The sequence below is a fragment of the Pleurodeles waltl genome, chromosome 6 (assembly GCF_031143425.1).
Source record: "Pleurodeles waltl isolate 20211129_DDA chromosome 6, aPleWal1.hap1.20221129, whole genome shotgun sequence".
NCBI classification, from domain to species: domain Eukaryota; kingdom Metazoa; phylum Chordata; class Amphibia; order Caudata; family Salamandridae; genus Pleurodeles; species Pleurodeles waltl.
Genome location: NC_090445.1, coordinates 1086725639 through 1086743328, shown reverse-complemented (window position 1 = coordinate 1086743328; position 17690 = coordinate 1086725639). Strand labels below are relative to the sequence as shown.

General features: G+C 43.3%; 1 protein-coding gene across 4 annotated transcripts in view; it reads left to right on the top strand.

Annotated features, from left to right (window-relative positions):
- Positions 1 to 17690, top strand: part of TMCO4 (transmembrane and coiled-coil domains 4) — a 488865-nt gene that overhangs the window by 93271 nt on the left and 377904 nt on the right. For all 4 annotated transcript variants that reach the window (XM_069240165.1, XM_069240164.1, XM_069240166.1 and 1 more), the window contains 3 exons: positions 591 to 765; positions 2118 to 2145; positions 5172 to 5304. In XM_069240165.1, coding sequence (XP_069096266.1) covers positions 591 to 765; positions 2118 to 2145; positions 5172 to 5304 — 336 coding nt within the window. The remainder of the gene's footprint in view (positions 1 to 590; positions 766 to 2117; positions 2146 to 5171; positions 5305 to 17690) is intronic.

Here is a 17690-nt window from a genome sequence, read left to right as displayed (position 1 = left end):
TGGACAAAGCAATAATATTGGCTCAGCATTGGCAAAGCTGGCTCCTAAAAATAGCACCCACCAACACATTCTAGACACTTGGATAGATCCAGAAATAAATGCACATCTTACCCCCCACCACTGCTATCAGCACCTATGCACCTTAGGCGATAAAGCTGGATTACTTTTGTCTGATAGAACATTATTTAGCCTCTTATCTTACCTTCAATATCATCTGAGCAAAACAAAACATAAAAAGCTTTAGACTCTTATCTTACATTCAATATCTTCAGGGCAAAACAAAAAATGAACAGCCATGATTATGTTTTAGAAGTCATACTCTATGCTCCCTTAGCCAAGGCCACCAGGACTGATAATTTCCCAAGTAAATTCTACATTATCTTCAAAAAGACTTTATTGCCCCCTGCATTTCAACAATACCTTGAGAGCTACGTTGGACCAGGGCTTAATCCGATGGGAAATAGGTTTAATACCACACCTGCAGTTATATACTGGACTGTTAATTCCTTTTCAATGCAGTAGTTAATTGAATTTGGCAGATTACAAAGGCTTCACGCAACATAACAGTTCCACTCTGGTTTGTATTTCAGGTCCTTCTGTACTGAATTTCTTGAAGACTTAGTGATGTGGTTGGCGTTATCGGATTCTGTACTTCCTGCCATGGAGGCATTTGCTAGTGGATTGGGAGGAGAGGGCACTGACACTTTCACCAAGATGCTACTTGAAGAGTCAGCAATGAAAGTGAACCCAGCCCTCATCACACAGGTACTTCTTTCTATGACCACTTCCTTACGATCAAAGATGATTCCATGTCAGCTGTGGTGCACAAAACTTGCTTCATTTCATGTATATAAGACATTTATTGATCAACTCTGATGTTTTGGACAGTGAGTTGACGCAAAAGGAGCAACATACCAAACTGTTTAATCCAGTGCACACGACTGGTGTCAGTAACTGTATTCCTACAGTAGTGTTCTCAAATGCCGTTAGTTAATGTGTAGGTAGTGTCTCTATCCTACCTATGGTTTGGGCAGACTGGAACACCAAACCATAGGCAGGATAGAGACTGTTGCTGCCATAGCAAGACAGAGGAATTCCACTCCAAATATCACGAAGATATACCTGCAAAAGAGCTATATCAGAAGTTTAGTCCAGGTGTGCTGACTCCCAAAGTTAGCTCACTACCCATTGTTTATGCCTTTATAAAGCCTGACCTGTCTGTTTCATGTTGGTTGTGATATATGCAGCTGACCAGACTAGAAGGGATTGCCCAGCATTGCCTGATGCTAATGTTAGATGGGTGATTGTGGCCAGAAGTTGCAGGCTAACAGTTTCTCATCCTAATGCTGGATTGTTCTTTACACCCTGCAGTGTGGTCAGGCAGGTATGCACAAGCTGGATGCATTTTAAAAGCAGCGTGTTCTTAGCTGAGTGATCAATGGATTGACTATGTTTTAATGGCTATATGGCTGTCACTGAAGCACAGGACAACACGGTAACCTCTCCTTAAGTTTGATTCCTTATTTTTGCACCACAAAGCTAATCAACATGAATGAACTAGCCCTCTGTTCATGTCTTTTGTGTTTGGTTAATTAGAGGTGAGATGTGGACCATGCCCCGTCATTGGGTTCTTAGTCTCCAGCCTGTGGCTAAATCTCTCATAGTACCAGGCCCTGCATGCCTGTGGCAGAGTAGAGCTGAGACACTTGGTTTTAATCCCTCCAGGAGTCACATGTTAGATATTGGTGGAGGGGTTACTCCGTTACAATGTTGACGGATACTCTGTCCGCCGAAATCTAAATCCCATTGGATAAAATGGGATTTAGATTTTGGCGGACGGGATATCCATCACTGTTGTGACAGAGTAACCCCTCTGCTAATGTCTAAATCAGGCCCTTAGACCTTCATTGACCATAATGGATACTGCTTCCTTACCATTCCTTATTCCATTCCTGCTTCTCTGCTGCACCATTTCGATGGTCTCTCGCTTTTGTAGTAGTAAAATCTCATATTACACACTTCAGGCTCCCTTGTATCTATGGGTCTTTTCATTCTAAGTCTGTAATTCATGGATCTGTCTTCTGCCCACATTTATTGCTTTTTCTTTTCTCTTTCAGGATCTTGTCACCTTTTCGCTGCGAGATGGTGAGTCAGATTTTCATTTCGTCAATAGAATTTGCTATATCTCTTTTGCTTTATACATCACCATATAGCACATTTGTCATAATCTACAGTGTTCAAATCTCTTAACGTACCTTTACATACCAATAAGTCTAACAGTTCCTTCTCGTGGTCTGACGATGCATAGGCACCTTCTTCTGATACCAACAGTAGCAGCCGTGGTGCTGAGATTCAAGCCCTTCTTGTTGGTGGCAAGTGTGCATGTGAAATGTATGTGAGGAGGATGTATTTAGCTCAACCTCGCTACAATGTAATGGATTGTTGTATTATGATTGACTAGACGATAGGAACACAAAAGAAAGAGGTAACAGTTGGAGACTCAAGCAGAATGGCAAGGAAGATTAACACCTGAGATCCCGCATCTGAGTGTAACAAGTCAGTGAGCTGTTGCTTGAAATGGAGGCTCTTCACTTCTTTCCTGAAGAGAAGGAGTGAGGGAACTTAACTGATCTGAGTGTAGGTGGTGTTACAGATCCGCAGATTGCTGCACAAAAACAGACATATTTATACTCTCCTACTTGCATTTTTTGTGTCAAGTATGATATGACTGCTTCTACAAATGTTACATAGTCCACGGAAGATCTTATTCTTGCAGGCCAGTTATGGTGGGGGTACATGTGTACTGCTTTGAAGGTGATACAACAGACTTGGAAGGCGATTTGTGGAGTGTGCCAGTAGACTTTTCGTAGGTGGGTGGAATTCTGACAAACTTCCTTAGATTCTTTATAAGCCTGTCAGTGGCATGAAGGACATTCTTCAGGCGGTCTGATACAATTCTGCAACGCTAGTGAGATGGGTAACTCTCTGTTGACAGTCACAGGTTCAAATGCAGTTCTGAAGTCTGCTTCAGGGAGAGAAGCTTTCGCTTTACAGATTACAGAGCATTGTTTGTTGGTGCCTGTCAGGTTGTGTCATTTTATTATATTTCCTTTTGTGAGATGGACGTGGTGTTGATGTAAATTCTTTGTATTCTGGCACAGTTGACCAGTTGCACTTTGTACTGGTCGTGATGATTAGCACAACTTCTGTTAACAGGGGGTTGAGCTTTAAGCACATGAGACATCTTAGCCTGGATGGTGGCCTCCAGTTCTTGAGCAAGTTGATGTCACTTCCACATTTGATTTTTTTTTAGTAGATGCGAGAAGTATCCAAATATTGTGGGATCTTAACATTTTTGTCAGCTAGGACCGACTCTCAGTGGTTTACGTTACGGGTAAAGATTGGATGGATTCTTTTAGACCCTGTAGGCCACATAGGTCCAGACTGAGCTCGAAGTGCTCATCAGAAAGAGCAGGGTCTCTTGTTCTGGTAGGTTGTGTACCACTTAGAAAAAGGACAGCTGATGCCCGTTTTTTATAACACTATTGATTTTCTTAGTGTGTTACTCCCAAATACCAGTGTCAAAAATAGGAAGTTTAGATGTACAACAATGAACAACGCCTCTAAATTAGATTTGGCATATCTATGTGGTTTACAGTAATTGCATATATGTCGTTCAGTAGCATTTATACAGTAACTAATTCAATTGCCCCAGACTGTTTCCCCGGAGTTCCCTATGATTTGTCCACAAACTGCTTTGCCTCGGAGGAGTAATCTGTCCCCCGAGACCACTCTGCCACAGATGGGGCTAGTACTGATCTCCAGGGTCAAGCAAATCTCTCTTGGCAATGATAAAGCCCATGGCTGCCAATAGTCTGGTGTCTTTGGCTCCCCATTCATCCATCAAGGCCAGTAATATCTGTTTAGACCCTGGCACAATCTGTTTACTGAAGACCAGGGATAAAATATCACATATTTTGTTCGAAATATCTGCACAGTGGTCATTTGATGTTGGAATAAGCATTCCCATATCATGTGAAAAAAAGTTCCCAGTTCTAACCTACATCTCAAGCATTGTGGGTTCGAACCTTGCTTCATTCTGCTTATTCTTGTGGGGCTATAGTATACCCTGTGTAGATATATGAGCTGTATCAACCTCAGTCTCATTGAGGCCGCCAGTACTCAGTGGGCTATTTTTACAGCCCATTCTTGAAGAAAAGCTGTTGAGTAGAATTCTGTGGTCAATAGCGTCTTAGATTGTAGAGTGTTCCAGCAGGATGAGGAGACAAAGAGTGCAGTGATTTGGAGTTTGTCATAGACCACTTAGATTAGGGTTGCCTAGTGCTGTTTTGGGGGGTATGATTCCAGGCTAGTAGTCTTGGAAAAGTGTGTTTTAGTTTCTTTTTGAGTAATGTGATGAGTGCTTTCTTGATAATCTTATCGATGAATAGTAGATGTGTCTTTGGTTGATAGTTGGCTAGCTGTTGGAGTACATATTAAGCTAATTGAAAAGGAGGGTTTTTATCTGATCATGAAAGATCCTGGTGAAGTAAGAAGCTGTTGGGTTGACGACATGTTGATGATGTTAAGGAGTGATTTAAAGGTGCAGCCTGAGATGACCTTCACTATTAATGGTGGGTTGATTTTTCCTTCATCTGATTTTAATGAGTTGAGAAGGCTTAAGCTGCCCTCTATGGATTGCAGAACAAAGTGAGCCCCCTCAGTCTTTTCTGAGGTGGCTACTGTTGAACAGATGGTTTGGACATCTGAGCAGTCAATGCGCTGAATAATATTTTTTTATATTCTTTTAGAAGAAGTTATTGATAGCAATGCCTTTCTGCTTTGAATACTTGATAAATGGGTCAACAGTGCAATAAATTCAGTGCTTGATTGATATGATGAGTCATAAGTGCCACTCGACAAAACTTTGATCACTTTCCAGCCAAAACATTAATCCACAAATTTATCTTGACTTTTTTGTTGCATGAAAACTACTGGACACAAGGAACTCTGCAGAAGGTGTTTTAAACCCTTACTTATTGCTAGGCACACCGCCCCTGAGCTCAGTGCCAGTTGTGGCTGCACCCATCACACTGCCCTAAAGCTGACTCTGCTTTGCAGTATAATATTTGCTCTTCTCATGTGGCACCTTTTCCACCTTCCTGTTGCAGGATACTATGATGCCCGTGCCCGGGTGTTGATCACTCACATCACACGGCTGCTGTGTGTTTCTGAGGATGCTTTGGAGGTCTTTGAAGAATCATTGTCAGAGAGCTTGAAGCAGAGCAAGGAGAAGCCATCAGAGTAAGTGTACAATGAAGGATCTCTCCTGCTTCAGTTGTGGCTGTAATTTTCACTAGAACACCCACCACACTAATTCTTCAAGTGCCAAAACCCCATTCAATTTGGGTTACAGTGCCTGCCCACTCTTTCCCATTTCTTTCTCAATTTCTAGATATCTCTTCTACATCTTGTGGAATGTGCAAAGACAAACAAATAGTTCCTATCTTACACTCTGAATTTTTACTTCACTCTTACCTATTTTTGGGAAATGTTAGTGTGTTGTCAAGGTGCACCCTACGTCCCAAAACATTACCTTTGAGACAAGCTCTCCATCAACTGACAAATAGTTCTTTAGACGCACTGCCTGCACTGTTTGCTAAATTCAGCTATTAATAGCGTAATGAAAATCACCAAATGCAGTCCAAAAATGTTTATATTTGAATCATCCTCTTATTTTAATCTGTAATGTTGATTTCACAGAATTTCATGCCTTGCATTTTCGTGATTTAATAAAGTTATCATGCAGGATCAATAACTATATCCATTGAACACCCCCCGAGGATTATCACTCACCTATGATAAGTTTATTGAATCATGAAAAACAACCCTATGGATTTTAATAAAATAATGATTCATATTTGGTGATTTTCATTATGAATTAATAGCTGCATTTAGCCAGTGGTGCAGTGCGTCTAAGGGACGGTTTGTCAGTCTATGGATAGCATGTCTCAGTAGTCATGTTCCAGGACCCCACTCTTCAAACAGTCTCCAAGATGTCTACCTCCCCTGAATTCTCCCTAACTCATCTCGCCCTACCATCTTTAATGATTCTATCGCAAATCATGTGTTTTGCTCATTCACTGGCTCCATCACCAGGCACTAGTATTCACATTCTGGGTACTCACACTGTGCTCATGGAATCACACCATTCCCAAGTCACTGGTGTTTATGCTAAGATTTCTCTGTGTGTATTCTGTTCACTAGCCTCCATTCCTGGATCACTGCCTCCAAAGCGTGTTCTCCTTCTTTCGTATGTATTTCAAGGGCCTCTATTCCCAGGTGACTTATCATGGCCCGAGTACCTTGTCCATAACAGTGCCCATCATAGACTAATTTACCTCTTTTTAATCTGATGATCATCCACAATGCAAAGGTCGCTTTTCTACATCCGTTTAAGGATCTCTGTGACCATGGTGCCCCTTCCATCCCCAGGTAAACTTTCCCATGTTGCCCCTTTATGCTAGATGCCTAGATTACCCGTCATAGTGTCCAGGCCTCTGCTCATATAACCCAATTTCCAGGCCAGGTTACCACATCAGTGCCCAGGTGAGATGAGAAGGGCCATTCTCTTTCTGCCTCTCTTTCTTGTGCTGATAAATTTGTTTGAAGCTCACATACAAAATTCTACTGCTGTACAGGATGGAAACTGAATATTTGTGTACAAGGTCAACTGGCCCCACAGAATCTAAAACTCTTTAGAATAGTTATTCAGTGTTGAGTTGTTTTTGAATATGCTGGTTTAAGTGACGATTGTAGGTTGGGACTGTGAAAGCCTTAATTGTTTGGAAATTGGGATATGCCTGGTGCTTCTTCTTTTCTTTCGGACATGTACTAATCCTTGGTCACAAAACAGGATTTGCAAATTGCACACTGACTGGACTAGGAACTAGAATACAATTTGAAATGCAACTTGTGTATAGAGACATTTAATAGTAAATTGTCCAAGTCGCAAAATGATGTGCTTGAGTATTTGTTATTAAATATATATTACATACTCAATATCTATGCTATGTTATTATTATATTGTAATATAATATTTAATTAGAACATAGTATATTATATTAAATATTGTTGAGTATTGTTTATAATTTGCAACCCCCTGTGATTTTCAGCGAAAGCATTGATGGTGGCCTGCGAGTGGCATCAGAAGTCTGTCCCTGCATCTGCTTTTACCAACAGTCTTTTTTAAAGCTGCCCGTTTCCACTAAAGGGACAGGTGCTTCTTTAAAAATATGTTCCTGGTTGGAAAGTCATCAGGGGAAGCATCCAGCGATTCCCTCTACCATCGTACTATCCCACTTGCCCTGGTGACACTGCCCAACAAGATTTCCAAAATGGAATCTGTCCCCAAGGTACACCTTCCCTTTTGTGAATCAATTATCATCCGATCTTGGTTGTCGGTAGTTTATCCATGCTTCGCGACCGCAGCTTTGCTCACAAACCATTGATACATGTAATTACAAATTTCAGTTAAGAGGGGATGCCCCTTTCACACCGCCTCATAATTGCCAATTAGAATAAGGCACAGACACCCCCGATTGGTTTAGTGCATTTCAAAACACATTTCTGTGGTCACTAACCTCTTAACTCTGCAAACACAGGGTTTGTGACTACAAACGTGTTTCATACATCAGGTCATAAATCCCTGTGATGCTCAGTTTTCATGCACATTTAACAGAGTCCTTTCTGTTGTGGGATGTCATGCGCTTTTAATTAGGAGTGCTTTGAAATTAACATTTGAGGTAGAAGTTCGACTCTAATTCCACAATGAAACATATCCACTGGTTAGTTTGAAGACGGGTCACACAGTCATTAACACTGGAATCTGAGGTTTGTCTCTGTATACTTACAGTTTTTCCCAATTTAATCCTCTTTGGACACCTCGAGATTACTAGTCCTCATCAATTTGTCTTCTCTTCCGGAAATCCATGTCTACTACACTCCGCTGCCTCATTTCATTCTGTAGACATACCATACACATACGTGCGCGCTTACATACATACATGCATACAGTTAGGTTCCCTTTGCAAAACGGCAGTCCAGTACTGCTACGAAGATGTCTGTTGTGATCTTACCATAGAGTTCCACTGTCCTGCGTTGCCGACAAGATGGCTCAGAGAGTTAACACTCACCCCTAACACTTTTTGTGATCTGCAGAAACAAGTTTGACTTCTGACAAAACCATTTAGCCCATCGTCCTTGCAAAGTCAGTAAATTGAGTACAATTACTTGGATACCAGTTGTTTACAGTACTTATGAATGGAAGACGTGCACTATGAGGGACAATCTAACAGCAAATATATTATCATGATTATTAATATTATTCTGCTCAGGTGGGTCAATGGGACTAGCTCCTATTAGCACAGAGGTCAGAGAGGGGATAGAAGACAAATGATTCTAGCTTGACTACTTTTAGATAGATTGCAGCTTTCTGGCTTAATGGTTTTTAGGTCGCAGCCTACCTGACAGTACAGCTGTCTGTTTTGCTAAAGTCATCTTGGGGCCATTCAGGATTTTGACCTAGGAATACATTCTGCCCGGTGCTTGCCATTGGCTTTGTAACTCAACATTTTTAACTTTCCATTTGCTGTCTTTATTTGTTTTAGGCTGTCTGGCTTGAATTCATACCTTCTCTTGCCCAAACCTCATTTACGTTATCCTTCCAAGGACTTCCTTTATCTAAACTCTTTTTCTTATCTCGTCATATTTGCTGTCCATTTAAAGACCGTGGTCGACACAAAAACATTTAAATTAACCGTCTAAGTATTTCAGAAAATGTTAGAATTAGGAACATAAATGAAGCACATTTTATGTTATTTCTGAATGTGTGGGAAACAAATACTTTACTATGATGAAAACAAATCATTGCACTAGGTGATGCAATTTCCACTCATTTTTGTCTGTGTGCTGTATAGTTTCTTTGGTAAAACAGTATGTCTGTGCAAATATAATGGTGAGTTCAGTTGAAAATGTGTTGTCTGTAATGGCAGTATGCTATCACACCATGAATACTCCACTCTACGCCACTCCACTCTACTCTGCGCCACTCTACACTACAGCACTCTACTCTGCACCACTCCACTTTACACCACTCCACATCACTGCACTCTGCACCACTCCACTCTACGGCCCTTCATGCTACGCCTTTCTACTCTACCCCATACTACTCAACTCTTTACTAATCCACTCTTTGCCATTCTACTCTACACCATGGCACTCTTTTCCACTGTACACCACTCCAGTCTAGGCCACACCAATCTACTCAGCACAACTTCATTGTACGCCACTGTAATTTACGCTACTCAGCAACACTGCACTGTATGCCAATACACTCTATGCCAGTGCACTTTACTCTGTAATGCTCAAATCTATGCCCCTGCACTCTGCCAATCCACTGTACGCCACTCTATTCTGCACTACTGCATGAAGTAGGTATTAACCCAGAAAGCAAACATTAAGTGAATCCAGACCAGCACAAGGTTGTGTCTTCTTTCATGAAGTTTATTCCTGGATATGGTTCCTAGATAAGGTTATAGGAAACAGAAACTCCATTCACACCAGAAGCAGGCTGCTCTCCACTAACTGCCAGATAGAGCACCAACCAGTGTTCCAGGCAACAGGAAAGAGAGCCCAAGCGGGGGGAGGAGGAGCATACCATAATAACACAAGTAAAAATAACAGGTTATAGAAGGGAAAAGAAACAAATAACAAATGTACACTTTAGACTAAAAGCATAGAAAAGGATAACAATACTACACTGCACTCTGTCACTGCACTCTACACCACTTTACTCTATGCCATTACACCCTATGGCACTGCACTCTACTGCGCACCACTCCACTCTTCTTCACTCTTCTCTGAAACAATCTACTCTATGTCACTGTACTCCACACCACTTTACTCAACTCTGCGCCACTCCACTCCACTCCACTCCATGCCTCTGCACTCTATGCCAGTGCACTCTACTCTACATCACTGTACTCTGTGCAACTCCACACTGCACCACTGCTCTCTGACACTTTACTCTGCAACACTGCACTCTCCACCACTGAAGTATACGAAGCTGTACTCTGCACTACTCCACTATACTGTACACTACCGCACTGTATGGCACTATACTCTGTTTTGGTCCACTCTGTGCTACTCTGCTCCACACCACTCTATGCCACTGCTCTCTACCTCACTCAACTCTACACCACTCCTTTCTCCACTACTCTATGCCACTCTACTCTACCACACCCCACTTTGCACCGATTCACTCTGCGCGTCTCCACTCTGCGCCATTGCATTCTACTGTGCACCACTCTAATCTATGCTACTGCTTTCTATGACATTGAATTATACACAGCTGAATTCAATGCCACTGCACTCGATGTCACTGCACTGTATTCCACTATACTCTGCAAGACTCTACTCCAATGTACTCTACCCCAGTCCACTCTACTTTATGCCACTCCAGTGTATGTCACTCTAAGCGACTCCACACTAATCCATTCCAATACACAACACTTTCTGCTGTTCTTCTCTGTAACACTCTACTCAATCCAGTGATGGTCCCCAAACCTGTCTCCATAGAATAACAGTAGCAATAGAGCCCACAAATATTTGTTTAGTAGCACTTTACAGAGTGTTATAATTGTTTTGTGGTTGTTACCCACACTGATTAGGTTACCAGAATCTCCTTGTTTTTAGGGTTGAGTCTGCAAATACATGCTCTAGCGCATGTGTATATCTCGTGCAGCTCTTTGTTTACAATAAAGGGCTTGGAGCATGCCTGTCACTTACTATTTTTTGGCTTGCGTGACACTCTGCTTTACAGCCTTGTGATTCGTCACTGCAGGCCTGGCATCATTTTCATTCCTGTGTGTGGAGCAGGGCCCAAGCACTGATTGATTCAACTTAATCAGAGGCCATCCACTGCTCCTGATGTAGTTGAGGTACTATTTTGTTCTTTTTAACTTTTAATGCCCTGCAAACAGGTGTGTGGCTGTCAAAAATGTGACCAGCAGAACAAACAAAATTGCAAAGTTTTTTTTTTATAGCTAACTTTCTTTTATTTTGCCAAGTCGTCTTTTCTCACTTTGCACTTGTGTTTTCTTTTGTTTTTGCTTGTAGGTGGTGTTCTAAAACAATGTTGATTATCTTGTTCTAAATATTGCCAAGTGACATTGTTTCTTTATTATGTGTAATTTCTGAAATGTTGCTTTAACATATAATCATGCAGTACACTGTAATCCACCCCACTCCAATCCACCCTACCTCACCTCACCTCACACCAATCCACACCAATCCAGTACACTCCAATCCTTCTAACCTACACCAATCTAAACTGCTCCACTTCAGTTCACCCCACTCCAATCCAAAGCAATCTATACCAATCCAAAACAATCTGACCACTGCAATCCAAAAACTATTTGCCCCACTCCAATTCAAAATAGTTTCCCCACTCCAACCAATCTCACTCTAGGCTGCCCACTTTAATAAAAAAAAATCGCCCCATTCCAGTCCACCCCACTCCAATCAGCCTCACTCTAATCAGAAACAATCTGTCCCACTTGAATCCGCCCCACTCCAATCTGTGCCATTCCAGTCGACTACAATCTGTCCCACCCCAATCTGCCCCACTCCCAATACAAAACAATACACCCCACTCCATTCCAATCCACCTCCCCAAAATTCAGTTCACCACCCTTTGCTCCAGTCCACCTTACTCCCATCCAATCCACCCCACACCAACCCAATCACCCCACTCCTATCCACCCTAATACAATCTGCCCACTCCAGTCTGCCCCACTCCAATCCAAACAATGTGTGCCACTCCAAACTGCTCACTCCAATCTGCCCGCTTCAATTAATTTCAGTCTGCCCTATTCTAATCTACCCCCTCCAGTCTGCCCTACTTTAATCCAAAACAATCTTCCCCACTGCAACCTGCCCCACTCCAATCTCAAACAACTCACTACAGTCCAAAACAATCCGCTCCTCTCCAATTCGCCTCTTGAAAATCCAATCCACCCTACCCCATCCCAATTCACAGCACATCAATCCACCACAATCCATTCCATACCAATCCAGTCAACCCCAATCCAGACCAATCCAGTCTACCCCACTCCAATACAATCCACACCACCCCAATCCACTCCACTCCAATCCACCCCACTCCAGTTAGATCCACTCCATTCCAATACAACCCACTCCAGTCCCACCCACGCCACTCCAATCCTTCTCACCCCACTCCAATTCAAACCACTCTACTCCAATACAACCCAACCTACTCCAGTCCAGTCCACCCCACTTCAATCAAGTCCACTCCTACCCAGTCCACCTCACTCTAGTCCAAACCACCCACACCACCCCATACATACCACTCTAATTCAATCCACTTTAATCCACCACACCCCAATTCACCCTAACCCATCCCTGTCCAATCCACTTTACTCCAATCCATCCACCCCACCCCACTCCAAACCACCCCATCTCAATGCATTCCACCCAACTCCAATTCACCCCGCTAGGATCCCATCCACCCCAATCCAGTCCACCCCACCCCAATCCAATCCATCCCACTGCAGCCCACCACACCCCAGTCGAATCCACACTAATTCAATCCACCCCACCCCATTTCTATCCACCCCAATTCAATCCACTCCACTCAACTCCACCCTATTCCAATCCACCCTACTCACTCTAATCCACCACACTCTTCTCCAATCCACCCCACTCTACTCCAGTCCACCCCTCTCTATCCCAATCCAATCCACTCCCCCCATATATGCCACTCCAATCCAATCCATCGAGCCCACCCCACTCCAATCCAATCCACCCCACTCCAATCCAGTTCACCGCACTCCAGTCCACTCCAATCCAATCCACCCCACCCCACCCCCACACCAATCCACTCCACCCCAATCCACCCCACCCCAATCCACCCCACTCCACCCCAGTCCAGTCCAGTCCACCACACCCCAGCCCTATCACTCCAATCCAAACCACCCACCCCAATCAATCTAATCCACCCCACTCGAATCCACCCCAATCCACCTCACCCCATTTCAATCCACTGCACTCTACTCCAATCTCCTCTGCTACCTCATTCCACTCCAACCCACTCCACCATATTCCACCCCACTCCACTGTATGACACTCTCTGCCATTGAATCACTGAACTCCTCTCCCCTCTAGTCAACTCCACGACACTCTACTACCCCACTCTACAACACTTCAACAAATCCACTCTACGACACTCCATTCCCCCACTCCACTCTGACACTCTACGCCACTAACTTTTGGCCTTGCTGGACAGCAGCCACACTGGTGCACAACATGGCAAACCACATTTCCAAAGCCAATAGCTCTTGTAGAGGCGAGACCTATTGGCTTTGCCAATGCTTATTTGTTATGTTACCTGCCTTGCTTTTCCATGTGTAAAAATGAGACCCATCCATATCATATATATATAACTGCGGCTGGACATTGAGTCCGAGTGTCCGAGTTCAAAACATGTACCACTTCCTGGAGCAAACCTAGACTGTTTGCCTGTGTTACCCTTTGGAAAGTCAACTGCACAAATCAAGTAATCTGTTTTTTTGAGTCCGAGTACAGAAGTACTTGTGGCCTTGGACATCAGTGCTAAATGACAGTATCCATCACGGATACTGTGCAGAAACCAGTGATGCCCAGGTCTCGTGAAAATCGTCTTCACAGGCGATGTGCAGCTCTTAAGAAAAGGGGGGGTGTCAGGTGCAATCATTAAACAGAGACCCTTTCCTGTATTCATTGTTAGCAGGCTCTGTTTGGATAGAAAATAGTTCACATAAAATGAACAGTGCCTCTTTCCAGGGTGGTAATGTCCAAAAACGTCTTCTGTGCAGCCTTTATGAGTGTTCATGAACACAGAAAAGGAAATCCTGTTTCTATGATGGCTTCCTGCTTCCACTGTTTGAAAGTTATTGCTGGGAAATGACACGTGTAACAGAGAACATTCAGGGTCAGATTGGGACACAAAATAGTCCGGGGAACCAAAATAAAAGCGGCCTGTGGTAATATGAAGAAAAGCACTCCGTCGTAGTAGAAGAACCAGTCATTTATTAAGACAGATGTCACAACCTCAGAGCCACAGCTTCTTACAGAACAGTAATGACAGTTGGAATATCCTGATGAGTTCTTCGTTATATAGCCATAATGGGCACGAGGAAAACAGTGGGCTGTTCTGCCCCAGCATGTAAACCTACAAGTATTGACACTATGCTGGAGTGAGCCATTGGGGTTGTTTCTAATGAAATAGCCTTTACTGAGCGTAGGCTATAGCTTGGGCAGGCGAATAGTCAAGGGGGGAGGGTACGACCGTATTGAAGCAGCCCTTAATTGTAGCCTAAAGCAGGTTATCCATGGAAAAGTCATTGAGGAAATAGTAACCGCTATTGTTTCCTCTCTTATGCAAAATGACACTTTTGCTACCGTTACTGCTTGTTTGTCTTTGGCATCTTTGAGACCTGTTAGCCCTTCTTCTCCATCTGAAACATCCACCAAAAGCAAAAAGTCAAGTGCCTGTGTTGTCCGGGTGAAACCCCCATACTGGTCGTCCTGGTTTTGGAAGGGAGGTAGCAATGTCATCCTTGGGATCTGTCAACCTTGAGGAAATATACAGTAGATTCTCAGCAATCATACAAGCCCAAATAATTAGATCTATCATACATCTCTGGAATAAATAAAATCTCATCTATTGCCTTTGCATAAATCTCACAATTTAACAAACATCGACTCCAATTGCACTGCAAATCTAGCCAAATGTGCACCTGGAGAAAGATCACATGAGAGCCTGATGAAAACCTATCTGCAATGTCAAGAAGCCACATAGATATAGTACTCCACCCCTCGTCTACTCGACAGTGTGATATGAGTCATTTAGGCGCAAACCCAGGAATGGGTGATTCCTCCAGAGCTGATGAACCTATTATGAGGCCTTAACAACAACAACTTTTGTCAGATCCCTTTTGTCAGAAGCACTGAGGCCTTTCCTCTCTTGGCCCGAAGACAGCCACGTGTCCCAGGCCAGAACTTACATCTCCCCTCAAATCCTCTACTTGGTGATTGTTCTTACGGGTGCCCCACCTCCCCCTAAGGTCGAGTGTTTCGGAATCCACTCATGAACTTATCCGTAGTGTCAAACATTGGTGTACCCTCAATGGAAGTTTGAACCAATATGATTGTGGTGACATCATTATGGCCAGGTGAGTGGGATGCTTAGGGCTCTGGCTTTAAATCAATTGCGGGGGACTATATAATATTAAACTTTAGCCACCCTGATACTGCCAGGCCTATGCTACGGAGCTGTGCTGCTAGGGATGTGCAGGGTCCGGGAATATAGGTGCTTCCCCTGGGCTTTTTCTACTCCCCGGCAGCTAACCTTGGGAGAGGGGATCCCAGATATGTGTGCACCCAGCATAATGGTAGAAAAGATCCCCCGAGCAATGGTATTATATTGCCAATCCAGCTGCAAAACGAATTGCAGGTGCTGGAAGACATAGATAGTAATGAGTGGCTTATTGCTGTTCCTAAAAGCCCCCTGCAGACTACTGAGGGTTTAGCCTATGTTAGTGCCGCTCCCACGATTGAGGACTTAGACAAGAGTCAGACATAGACAAGAGTCCTACCGTTAAAAAAGTCTGCAGCTGGAGCCTTGCCAGGATGGGGATAAAAGGAATAATGAGGCCTGGATAAAAACAATTTCACACTACCAGATTGTGGGCTTACAGGAGACCAGGGACCCAGAACATTTTTTTATTTGGACAGCTATACTTCCTTTTTTTCACCTGCAACATCATCTTCTGCTGACTGGGCAAAGGGTAGTGTGTTTACCTTGGTATCTCTGCATTAACAATATACCCCCACTCAGTTGGAATCCGGTTCCTGTAATTTGCTAGTTGTCTGGTTAGATTTTGAGGGTCTACCAAGCATTTTGTTATTAAATATTTAATGTTGTTATTAATTCATAATACAAACTCCCACAGAGCATTTGTGGGCTTTAAGGTCCTTCCTAGAGGAGTTTGATGAGAAATATAATTTGCCTTATTTGGTTATTTTATTGGGTGATTTTAATTTGCACTTATGTCCTTTGGACTGTTATAGTTCAGAGGATTTTAACTCACTGGAATTTAACCTGGTCGATCACTTTGAATACTCTCTGAAGGGTACCATGCTTGGTAATGTGACTTCTGATTTTAACCTGGTTTCCACTAGAGACGTATTAGAAGAAGAATCTGTCCCCACTTTTACTGATAGAGGGACAAATAGAATAATTGATTATATGTTTGTTTCAGCTTATTTATCCAATTTTTGAGCACCGCTTCAGGATCCAATTGTCCCATTTTAGTGACCCCAACCCTCTTATCTTGTCTTTGGAGAATTTTCTGATGGATCATGCCCTCCTCACCAACTGACTCGACTTTGGCAACACACTCTACGCCAGCATCTCCTCCCAGCTCCTCAAAAGACTTCAGACAATACATAACTTGTCAGCCAGACTCGTCCTGGCTTCTGGAAATGAACCCATATCACCCCGAACTCAGAAACCTCCACTGACTCCTCATCCAGAAGAGATGCCATTTCAAGCTCCTCACACATGCCTACAAAGCCTTCCACAACCTAGGCCCTGGATACATCAACCACCGACAGAGCTTCCTCCAGCGCAGTAGACACCTGCACTCCTCCTCTCTGTCCCTTGCATCACCGACAAAGCCTGAAATGACCTGCCCCTCCCCCTCCGCACAGCACCAAAACTCACAGACTTCAGGAAGAGACTCAAGACCTGGCACTTCGACAGAGTCCTCACACCCCAGCACCCAGATACCCCCATGGGAGACAGGGCCTCACTTGACTAATTCTGATTGGTTGATTGATTGATTGGAATAGGGGTGGCCATATGATTTATGTAAAGATACTGGCCACTGTAACAGTGAGATTGTACCCCATAATCAGGGACATAGACTAAAATGGAGCAAGGTCCAGCTTGACTCTTTTTCAGTACCCTCTACTCTACCTAAGGACTTGATATTCAGTTGTGTATGAAGCATTCCTTAGAGAGCCTTTAGTAGGATTAGCCTACAAATTGCAAATAACCCTTTTACTACTAGTGTCCCTGAGGTTATCATAGGTGACAGATGGTATGGCTCCCGTTGCGCTAAGGCTCATCAAAGTTTATTCATCGTGCTGAAGAGTACCCATAGAGACAGGGTTAAAATAACTAGGAGAAGAAAGATCTTCAAATATACCTTGTTAACCTGGAAAAGAAAAACCAAAGAGAAAGCTTGGGAAGACCTTCTGCACCCTCACATCTTCAGTAATAGTGCTAGGTTTTTGGAAATTATAAATCAGCCTTTTTTGCTGGAATATCAAATAGTACAGCAGCAGCTAGTACCATTTCCCCAGATGTGTGTAAAGAGCATTTTTTCTGGGATGTATGTTTGTTCACCAGATGTTACTTTAAATCCACAAACAGGAGCCTGGAAAACCGATCCATCTTTCTGCTTTACGGAGGAAGAGGTAACAGCCGCTATTGCAACAATGGCCAAGAACAAGGCCTAAGGCCTGGATGGGTTCCCTACTGAACTATTTAAACAGGATTCCCT